This window comes from Pyxicephalus adspersus, chromosome 5, assembly GCF_032062135.1.
Source record: "Pyxicephalus adspersus chromosome 5, UCB_Pads_2.0, whole genome shotgun sequence".
Classification (NCBI taxonomy): domain Eukaryota; kingdom Metazoa; phylum Chordata; class Amphibia; order Anura; family Pyxicephalidae; genus Pyxicephalus; species Pyxicephalus adspersus.
Window position 1 is genome coordinate 46,969,688 of NC_092862.1, and position 12,095 is coordinate 46,981,782.

General features: G+C 36.0%; 1 protein-coding gene across 20 annotated transcripts in view; it reads right to left on the minus strand.

The window, feature by feature from the left end:
- EPB41L3 (erythrocyte membrane protein band 4.1 like 3) overlaps positions 1-12,095 on the minus strand; it is a 131,592-nt gene that overhangs the window by 15,785 nt on the left and 103,712 nt on the right. For 7 of the 20 annotated variants that reach the window (XM_072411392.1, XM_072411391.1, XM_072411390.1 and 4 more), the window contains 6 exons: positions 7,428-7,463; positions 7,220-7,285; positions 6,164-6,355; positions 4,993-5,067; positions 2,887-2,988; positions 1,461-2,177 (listed from right to left, as the gene is read on the minus strand). In XM_072411392.1, coding sequence (XP_072267493.1) covers positions 1,461-2,177; positions 2,887-2,988; positions 4,993-5,067; positions 6,164-6,355; positions 7,220-7,285; positions 7,428-7,463 — 1,188 coding nt within the window. The remainder of the gene's footprint in view (positions 1-1,460; positions 2,178-2,886; positions 2,989-4,992; positions 5,068-6,163; positions 6,356-7,219; positions 7,286-7,427; positions 7,464-12,095) is intronic. The other 13 variants (XM_072411385.1, XM_072411396.1, XM_072411394.1 and 10 more) reach the window with 6 other exon arrangements.

Genomic DNA, 12,095 nt, shown 5'->3' on the forward strand with positions numbered 1-12,095 from the left:
ATTCTAATAAGTTTTAGGACATTTAATGCTGCTTCAGATGAATGTGACCTATTGTTTTATAATTCCAAACACAATATTAATATTGTCATATTGAAAAGGATTTGGAAATTGTATGCACTTATTAGCACATAATCTTTTACATAAGCCAACTTGAGTTTTAGATTTACTGAGCCCTCTAGGAAAGCAATCTCTCCAACTATTGCTGAAATAAGATTATCAGCATGTCACAGTTGGCTGGTTTATCACAGGAAGATGATAGCTGGAGAGTATTACTATAAATATAAAACCATACAAGAAAGTAACATGGAGCTCTCCAACTCCACTGAAACACTAGGAAGAAAGAAGACCTGGAAGGCAGCTATGGAGAATCAGGTCTTGATTTCAAATGAAGAAAAAGAGAAAACTGAAAGACATGAGATAGATTACAACAGAAAAATTATAAATATTAATTCCATAAATGTATACCACAACAGAACATCAGGGAAAGAAGCCATGAAGGTTAAAGGACATGGCAAAAAGTAACAAAATAAAACTAGCACAGTTATAATGCTTGTAAGAAAGCAAAGGCCCTATTCAACAGCCCAAAACACGCAAAATTATTGAAATGGACAGAGGAAGCATTAATAATGTTTAAAGTGTTTTCTAATAAATTTGATACTCTAAATGGTACAAATGACATCAAATTTCAGTACCAGGACCTGATAAATCATAACACTCAGAAATGTTTTGAAAGCTCTAATTTGGAAACATTGCAACTAAACATCTTTCGAACAAGCCTGTATTCTTGAACTGTTCCAAATCATGTACATTAGTGTTTCTCAAGGCTTGTCATTGGAAATATTAAGTCTCATGATTTTGAACTTGCCAGCTTACATACAGTAACACATTTATGGTAAACAGAATTTTAAAAGTGACTTCACGTTCCATAACCCTTTTTTTTAAGACATGGAAACAAACAGGGAATTTTAAAAAGCTCTGCTGCTTCCTTGGTCAAATGTGGTATGTGATAGCACACTGTACTGTACTATAATGCTACGGGCACTCTGTCACATTCTGCAATATTCTCTATTCTAATGGCTTCCATGCAGGAAGGAAGATGCTGAATGTGCAGCATCTTGCAGAATGAGGAAAAACTATTCAGCCTACAGCATACTTTTTTGTGAGACCCTGTTGAATAGAGCCAATAAGCTGTTAGATCAGGAAAAATGCTGGGTTAAGCACACTTTTATTGATATGGCAAGCAGTAACATTAATATATTTTCAGTCATGTTTTTTTATGTTCGATTATAACGCCTCACAATGCCTGCTAGGGCTGCAGTGCTAATAATAAAAACGGATAAAAAAAAGTTGTCTGCCAACATAAAGTTAAGCTGCAAGTGAACAGAAGGGAACTGTGAAGCAGGGGAATGTCTGCCATTCATGCTTTTAATTGTGAGGATGGGGTCATTGCCACTTGTTACCACCACTTTAGCTGCAGAAGATTCGGTGACATAGTGAGCAGTAGCAATTGTAAATGGTTGATCTCTTGTATATCGCCATTCTGAAAGCTTCTTATCCCTCCATGCAGGAACTTCTGTTTTACCGACTTCATAATCTGGAAACTCTGCCCTTTTCTCTGTAATCACGGTTTCTACTATGTTCATAGAGGTGTCTGTATCCTGAACTTTTTTCAGCCCCTCTTCTATTGGGCTAGCCAGCTGAGAGTCAGACTCTTTAATGGGGGTCAGTGACTCTGACATTCTCCTCTTAACGGTAGGTGCCTCGGAAGTTTTTCTTTTATCATCGCCAACTGTTTCCACAACCTCATACCTTCCTGCCACAGGAATTATTTTCACACTTTCAGAAATGTCCTTTTCCAGCTTCTGCCTGACCTCAAAAGATGAGGTTTGTGATAACTTTTCACTTTCTTTACCTTTGCTTGTCATTGTTACAATTTTTCCGGATACGGCATCATATGATTTTCCTAATGTGTACATTTTTTGCCGGTTTTCTTCCTCTTGAGCTATCATTTCCATTTTCAAAGCTTCCAGGCTCTGAGTTCCAATAGAGCTTGTCCTAAACATTTCAACTGGTTTGTCACTGCTCACAGTTGTCACCTTGTAAGTGATCATGGTTTTTGTTTCACCATCAACTATTTTAGTGGGTACTTTGTCTATAATAACCCAATCGTCTGTGCCCTATATGTGAAATATAAAATCTAAATTAGCATTTATTTTGTTAAAGCTCCATATTGAATAGTGTTTATCTAGGATTTCCAATGGTAAGCTACACATCATGTTTTATAATTATATTTAGATAGATAGATAGATATAAAACAAAGGATAAGATAGCATGTGTATCCTTCAATACTCTAAAAAAAAAGTTTCTAGTCTAGTTAGCTGTAATGGACAATACTCCTATTTTAACCTTTTATAACACTTTATATAATCATGACTGGTAGCCACACAAGTACCTAATAAAATGACATCTTAATAAAGGACCATTTCAGTGTGGCACAACCTTTTTTATAGGGTAGCTACAGACTGGTTGATATCTCAGAAAAGTAGGTTAGGAGGCCTTTGCCCTTCTTGTCATTATACATATTGTATATGCCAGTTAAAAAATAACAAAAAAACCTTAGTTACATCCTTCTGTTGTCTTAAGTGTCCCCCTAGTCAAATAGAGATGTAGCTATGGTCATATGGGCTAAAAAAGCCATAAATGGTCTGATTTTCACCTAGATGTCACATAAGGCTCTTCATGGCCACCCATAGTGCAAACTTCTTTCTTTTATATGGATTATCTTTTGATACCTCATATAGTCTGTCTCATTGACTTATTGATATGAGGCACCAAATAATATTAACAGTGGTGGATTTGCTCTAATTCAAACAAATAAAAAATAACCTCAGGGGATGGAGGAATAGTTTTCTGCATAATGATTTGCTGAGAAGTAGCCACAGGGCTGGTGGCTCTTGCTTCCCGAAGTTTCTTCACTATGTCCCCTGGCTAGCGGAAGAAAAACCAATATGAATCCAGTAATCAGAAGCATTTACTTGAATTCAGAGGACAGAAGTTGGTTAATGTTATTGCAAAGTAATACGAAAACAGACTACAGATCTAGGTAAACATTAAGCTCATAGCTCCAATACCCAGCTGAAACATTCTAGCAGCAAGCCTTTTTTTTTTTTATATACATGAGTTCATCAATTCATTTGTAACCAGTAAGTTATTCCTTGTTTTGTGGGACTCATGACAATTGACAGTATTTATGACTGAAGATATACATGTATATATTGTATATTTGTTAATACTAGTCTATTGTACAAAATTGACCAAGCAATTCTGTAGCAAGAAAGCTGTCTTTTTTAAACAGTTAGCTTTCTAATAAAATATTCTATATATATATATATATATATATATATATATATATATTATATATATACATACATACATACATACATATTATACATATACATACATATACACACATACATACATACATATATATTATATATACATACATACACACACAGATTTTTTCCATCACAGATGCAACAAGAATCCTGGTTAAACAACAATGACCTGCCTAACATGTCAAACACTACAAGTTAATATAATGGACAAGATTGGTGACTTGAAGGCACAAGCACAGGTTGAACAGATCACACTGTGCTCAAATTTCCCCACTTAACTGTGTGATAAAAGTCTGGCAGCCTCAATGCAAACAGTTGTAGACATTATTTTAACTCATTGCATGGATAAGTTTAATTGTTCTAGATACTCAAGAATAGGGTCCTCGAACATATGACATTTAGGGTGTGCTGTGTGAATTTTATTCAGTATACTAGTCACATCACATTACATGCGTATTCCAAAATATTTACTATACACTACTTGGGTATGCAATATCTGTAAACAACTTTTACCTTGTAATTTCATATTGTTGTAATAAATTTATAGGAGAATTGTACAAAACAAAAACAAAAAAGAAAAAAAAAGTTTTGCCCATTTTAAGTTTATATAAAGGGCAAAACCTTTGTTGTTAATTTTTGAAGGACTAGATAGTCTGCCAAATGGTTCCTTGCTTCCTGTGTCCCTATATGTACGATACACCCACCTATTTGTACTGGTGGCCATGGTCATTAAAAAAGAATGCGTGTAGTTGACTCCAGAACAGGAGATAAGGGGAAATCTTCCAATGAACACACCTACTTCAGGGATCACTGTCTAAGATTAGATTTAAACTATGAACCAAGTTTGTACACAGTTGATAGGCAGATAACAACATGGTCACTAAAAAATATAATGGTTGTTCTTGTTTCTATCCAATGAGTTTTACAGAAATTGTGGCGTTGTCTATATAGAAAGTTCTGCATTTGCATCTAACATATCAACCCAGAAGGCAGACGATGGAAGGGAGCTGTCTCCCCTTAACACACCTTCTCCTTCAGCACCAAAGACAGGGCATAACTCAGCATCACAGGAACCCCTGCTTACGTCCACCAGGGTGTTTCAATGTTTCTTAGGAAGCAATGGTCCTATATGCAGAGCGGAGATCATTATCATGGCTTCCTTTTAACTTGTAGAGAAGCCCATGTACTTTACATGGTATTATGTAAGTGGTGTTTTGTGTGATGCTGCTACTACAATGTTTAATGTTTACTGAGTCACTGTATATTGGGGTAGATCCTATGAATAGTTAGTTAATTGCCTTTCTTCCTGACCCTGTTAATTGTCATGCATTAAATATAAACAAGAACAACCTGTATACAATTGTAAATAAGAATGAATTTTTCTTAAAAATGCAAAATTGTTTATGGAATACAATTGTCTGTTTTTAGAAATTTTAAAGAATTTACATTTTATGAACTAATTACTTTAAAAAAAAGTGCGTCAGTTAAAAATTGTTTTTAATATAAACCAAAATCTTAGGATACTGGGAAATGTACACAAGAATTAAAATATATGTATGTTACATTAAATCATGCTTTACACTGAAGCATTACTGACCTGAGTCTCTAACATTGAGTAGCTTGTCCTTTCCAAAGAAATACGTCTTTCTTCTTTTTCTCTTTCTTCTTTGGTCTTTTGGAAGAGAAACATAGCAGTCAGGCTAAATTAACGTTGCTATCACTTATTCCACTCCTTTGTGCAGCCAGAAAAAAAATTAATTACTCATCTCATTAGCTGCAGGGTCAGAATATGTAGGAAATTGCAGAAATGTACTCTGGAATTTAACCTTGTAAAACACAGCGTACAGAGTGTAGAGACACATTAGGGTTTCAAGATGTTATAGAACAATGACTGATTAACGCCTTCAAGTCATTACCTATTCTATATTTCTGCATTTTGTCTTTGAATGGTAAAGTAGGGGTCACAGACATTCTTTTTATACTAAAAGTATATTTAATGTATAGGTAAATTGCCTTGGGATAACTTTGAACCATTTAAAAAAAAAAGTGGAAAATGCATTTTTAATAGCCAATTAGCTATTTCATTACTTGTACATCCCCACCTTTAAAGCGTAACTGTGGCCAGAGAATGGGCATGTAAAAGGTTTTAAAAAGCAGTAAATTAATTTTAAGATAAGCTCTTGCTGACCTTTGTAACCTTTCTTTACCACTAAAACTCTATGGAGTATATTTTATTAAACTAGTTTAAACCCCTGTACAAATGCCAGATTTCTGTCACTGAAAACGATCCTTCGTGATTGTTTCCAGTGAGGGAAACAAGCGTACACACAGCTCTGTTCCATGAGGAGGGGAGAGGACATGCGAGTGGTGCTGCACTATCCTTCACATGCAAGTTACACCGGTTATCCCCACTCGTTTGTTCATTAATCTGCCAGGACAGAATAATGAACAATGTTGAGGGACCTCTGTACACATGCTAGATTTTTTTCCCCACGCCAATGATCATTCAATTTCAGGCAACAATATTTCAGACTTCTACCCGTCCAACACTTTATAAAATAGGCCTCTAGAAATAAGGGGCAAGTATGAAAAAAACATGCTCTGTAAGCTGACATAGCATGATGGGCACTGGTGAATATAAACCACTGACATGTACACAGCTCAAATCAAATCTCTTGTATAATTAAGGTAAAGTAACCTTCATAAAATGGACACTTGCTTTATAGCGTCATTGTGTGTATATGACAATAAATGCTGCATCCACGCACCTCTTCAGGCACTAGTGGTTCAATCATTGGAGCTTCTTCTTGTCTGGCAGCAAGTCTCACAGGAGATGTTGAGAGCCGTTTCTCCCACTCACTGGCAGCTGTAGTGTCTGTTGATGTTTCCAAGAAGGTTCTCTTCAGTTCACTGATGTTAGTCTGATGTTTCAACAGTTCTTCTTGATTTTTATCATACTCCTAGATTGAAATGCACAAAAAAAGACATACTGAAAGAACTTTAGCACTAAACACCTTAGTTGCTACAACAGCAAGCAACTCAAGTGGTCTTAGGTAAATCCTTATTGATGTATCCAACTGTGAACAGGCCTTACCGTTATAAATTTTAGCACTGTTCACTAAAAAGCTAAAATGAGCTATCAAATGACAATTATTTTCTTCAAAGTTATGAAAGATCCAGTATCTGTCTATTGAATAAGACAATTTGAAACCTTAACATAAACTGACCTTTCTTTTGGCTTTGAGAAGGATGATGCTTGAAAATCTCAATGTGAAGCATTGGGGGTCTATAATATACCCTTTACTTTGATAGTCTTTACTGCGCATCCCCTATATCTATATATATTACTAATAAACTAGTAGCATTGACCGTGAAATGTTCATAAGAGAACATCGTCCGGCCATGCAACCATTCTTCTGTATTTGCAGTTGCTTGACATTGCAGTGATTAAAGGGTCACAGTGATAAACAACAATATTAATTTAAAAAAAAAGGTTAGTATTATGCTGACCAAGTAGATCTAGATATCACTAGTACTAAAAAAAAAAAAAAAAAAAAAAAAAAAACAATCCGGTGAAGAGTGAGAGTTCCAAGGGATTTACCACTGTGAAGTGTTGTAAAGTGAATACTAATATTAAACAGTGTTAAAATACATAGCTAATTCAAATGTACTTTAATAGAAAACAAGTAAAACACCTCTATAATAACAAAAATAATCAAGGGAACACTGAAAGTCCACTCAGTTCACTAAGAGGCAGGGATCACTCAGTCCATGCTAAAAAATAAAACACACAAGTGCATGCAGTGGTATGTACCAATACCAACCTCTAACATAAGATTACTATGTTTGACATATACATTTTCACCCTTTATTCGCTTAATGAGACTATTCTGAAAAAGTGAAGAGAGGTAACATTAAGATACAAACAAAATAGTGGACAATGATGACTTTTGCACTAATGTTCCAGATATACCAGATGAACACTTTGCAATACAAAAACAGAACCCTTGATTTCAACCTAGCGTTATTTACCTGAGTCTTCACATCTGTATCTTCATCTTGATCCGACTGGCAGCATTATAAAATATTAAATTATACAATATTTAATGTCTTTAATAACGTTGCATCAAAATAGTTATTTAAAATAATGTAATACTGGCTCAGCAAGTTTTTATTTTACAAAGCATGCACTATATAGTTTAAAAAGTAAGAAGCCCTTGTGGGATTCTGTTTTGACTAAATTACTGAATATTGACTTCAGTGTCTATGTGGCTTTTTCAGATTAAACAAGCAATATTATCATTCTGTGTGGGGAAAAAAACAGATGTCCCTAATTTCCACCATGTAATAGTTACTAGAAGTAGAAATACACATAGAAGACCTTAAACTCATATACAAAGATTAAAAACAAAACAATCAATTCAAGACAAATCTTTTAAGTATTAGACAGAATGAAAAAGGACATCATATATATATATATTTTGTTATACCTGCCTGTCCTGGTGACAGGGTGTGGGTTTTAGTTATTGAATGACAACAATAAACAACACTACAGGTTATATGTAGAACTAATCTCATCAGTCACTGAATACGCTCCCAGTTCCCTGCAACAAGCCTACATATTAGTCTAATTCTAGGTTGAAATCTATTATACTGCCAACAGGTTTTTTAATTGTAGAACAACTCTACATTACCCCGAAGAACCCCATGCAAACATGGCAAATGATAGCTTCAAAGGGAAAACAATGATGCATTTTTTTTTCCACAGTTAAGATAAGTGGAGGTAAAATGTTTTACGTTTTCTAATGCTAGAAAAAATTGTAAAAAGAGAAAAAGAAAAGTAAATGGCTTATGAGGGAAAGGTTTCCCAACCAATAACCCCTCCCTTCCAAAAAAGCAAATACATGGAAATGTATTACACAAGAAAAAAATGGACTATCCCCATATGGCAACAATCATATGAAAGCTATATAAATGCCATCATTGGATCATTTATTCCACATTGTCAGTACTGTATGCGGAGAATCTACGTGGCCCCATGATGGCTCATTAGTGATGTCTTAGGCTAAATACACACTTGCATTAATTGTCGTTGGAAAGAATCTTTCACAATCTATTCCAAAGACAAACGACTGCACAATGCACAAACAAGTGCTGTACATAGAGCACAGTTCTGCTCTATGTAGAGGGGATGGGGGAGAATGACGGAGCAGCACCCTGCTGTGCTCTCCCCCCTTCACTTTCATTGGGATCGTTCATCGCCCATCCTCCGTGGATCCGCCAGACGGTCGTTCTGACAACGAGCACTGTACATATGCAAGATTCTTGTCTGATATCAGCCCTGAGCCGATTATAGGACAGGAACCATTACACCTGTGTACGTAGCCTTAGATTTCATCATTTGGTCCAAATGCTATCTTTTTGTACCAATGATACTTTTTTTCTTTATTACTTGTGGTGACTAAGAGTCAAGGAAGAAAGAGGGCTAAGAGAAGTAATATCCAACCCTTTTTACTAGCTGTGTCTGAGGCAACAAAAAAAAAAAAAAACCCAAGAGCAATCCCAACCCAAGAGAATCAACTGTGCATACTTTATATCATATATGGTAACTTCGGAAAGTTTTAAGTAGACGTGTCTTACTTCAAGAGACTAATTGCTTGGGGTTACAGAGGCTTGCTTCAAAGGGCTAACCTGATCATCACACGGGCACCACCAACGGGGCTGTATATCCCCCTCCTTACTTGAGGGAATCCCTGACTTCATTGCAGGGGGCGTGGTCTGTGCTGGAACCGCACCATCACCATGTGCACTCTCTGGATTGAGCCCCGCTCCAAACACTGTTATATAGTGGATATCCTTTCCAGCATACTGCTGGCTGCCCTCACAAGGGAACAGACTCCATTTCACCTCATTTCATCCAAGGTAAACTCACAAGCTGCCATCACTCTGCTTTCATTTCCCATTCTGTATAAACTTCAGTTACATTGATTTTTCCCATTCCTCACCTAGGTGATTCCATACTTTCCTTCAAGGGTAACTACTGAGATATTCCTCTTCTTCCTTTGTCCATCCCCCCCCCCCCTCCTTCCTAACAACAGAGCACAAAGACCATTACTCTCTCAAGAAAAAGGTATCTTAGCTTGATTGGATGGAAATTAGCTCTTTGAAGCAAGCCTCTGTTATTCCAAGAAATTAGTCCCTTGAAGTAAAGACACGTCTACTTAAAACTCTCCGAATTTACCATACATGATGTCAAGTATGCACAGTTTATTCCTTGGTGACACGTACTGTCTACATCCTCTCCTGGACGCAGTTTCATATCAATCTGTCAACCACTCAATAACTGTGATAATATTACCCTTGAAAAAGCCAAATTAGCGAAACGCGTTGGGTTAAGATACCATACAGTTTAACACAAAACACCCTGATGAAGTAATCGGGGGCATAATATATTCGTTGTGTATATATATAGCGTTTATGATTTATTGAACCTTGTTCTGTACTTTTTATCAAATATAAAAATTATTTGCCTTAAGAAAAACCTCATCTATGGTTTATTTAACCTACATTCTACCTTCTCTCTAACTCTAAGTCACATATGCACGTGAGTGAGGTGTGGCAAAACTATATTTCCTAAAAGGCTGTCTCCCTCCCTCCCCCCTGAAGCTTGTACAGGCATAATAAAAAACATAAAAAATATTCTCTCCTACACTAAAGTACAACTACCACATAATCTTCACCTAAAAGAAAACGTCTAAACCAAACACACTTCAACCCATCCAGTACCTCTCACCCTTAAACCATCTATTATGTGTGATAGTGCCACACATAAGTGTCTCCCATTAATCAAACTTTTTTCCCCAGGAAAATATGAATCAATAATATGAATTTGCCAGCAGGTAGAGTTACAATTTTCTTTTTAAATGTTGTATCAGTTTCCGTTTTTTTGAAAGTAGCCTATTGTTCACAGAGCTGAATCAGACTTCTCATATATCAGACACCTTGATCTAAACCTTCATACAGATGGTTTAGAAGTTTAATCTGCACTATTGCTATGTAAAAATAAAACTGACCTAAAGTTATTACTGATTCTCTTTTAGGAGGAACTCCGGGTAATTTTTAACTTTTCAGGTTCTCATTGAGGGCCAACAAAATTAATTGTTTTGCGATTGGTGTTCTGTGCTTGTTTAAGGAAAGAGTAGCGGAGTGTGGAAATGACACATGCTGATGAGAGCCGTGGCTCTTACATTTAGAGCTGTTGAAACAAGAGTGGCAGCTGTAATGTGGGGACTGTATTTTATGAATTCAGAAACCTATGATTGTAAACTTAACATTGCCTTCCATTCTGAGCCTGTTCACCAATGCTAGAAGTCTAGCCAACAAAATAAGGGAGCTGGAAGCCTTAACGAGTGAGGAGGATTATGACTTAGTTAGTTAGTCTGTCTAGTTAGTCATAAAACCTATGTGGCTCACAGCTGATGTTAAAAAAGCCATAAAAAACAAGAAAAGGACATTACAAAAAAAAAAATAAAAAATGAAGGATCACCTTCATCATTTGAAACCTATAAAGAATATAAAAAAAGATGTAAAATGGAGATAAAATGTGCAAAACTTCAAAATGAAAGATGGATTGCGAAGGAAAGTAAGGCAAACCCCCCAAAAATTTTCAAATATATTATTAGCAAAAAGATCAGATCTGAGCATGAAGGCCCCTTAAAGCTCAAGTCATAGTTCATAATAGCAATGTCACTGCCTTAAATGAGTCACAATGGCTCAGAATTAATATGATTGAAAAACAGCTGGGAAAAATTAAGGTTGACAAAGCACCAGGACCTTATGTTACATCCACATGTCCTCAAAAAAGCTGAGCTCGGGTATTTCAAAGCCATTATTTCCAAATTTTAGAGGCTCTTTAGTCACTGGCAAGGTACCAATGGATTGGCGTAAGGCCAATGTTGTTCCTATTTTCAAAAAGGGAGCAAAGTCATTACCAGATAACTACAGACTGGTTAGTTTAATGTCCATAATTGGAAAGGTCCTAGAGAGTTTGATAAAGAACCACAGAAGAGTTTCTGCTAGAAAATAATATAAGTGGTAGTAAGCATGGCTTCAAGAAAGGCAGAAGTTGTCAAACAAATTTACTCTTTTTTTATAAGGAAGTAAGTAAACAAGTAGACAGTGGAGTAGCACTTGATATAGTGTACTTGGACTTTGCTAAAGCATTTGACACTGTACCCCACAGATGGTTAATATGCACGTTAGGGTCAATAGGTTTAGAAAAGTCAATCTGTAAATGGATAGAGAGAGAACTGGTTTAAGATCGCATCCAGAGAGTTGTAATTAATGATTCATACTCTGAATGGTCTAAGGTTATTGGTGGTGTACCCCAGGGTTCAGTGTTGGGACCTTTACTGTTTAACGTCTTCATAAATGATAAAGAGTTTGGAATTAAAAGCACCATTTCTGTGTTTGCAGATGACATCAAACTACGTAATGGAATTATGTCCATACAGGATGTCTATAATCTACAAGCAGATATGGATGTACTGTTTGATTGCGCAGCCAAGTGGCAAATGACATTTAATATAGATAAATGTAAAATTATGCACTTGGGGGCTAACAACATGCATGCTTCACATTGGGGGAGTCAGAAATGGAAAAGGATCTGGGGGTTCTGGTAGATCATAGACTTAATAACCG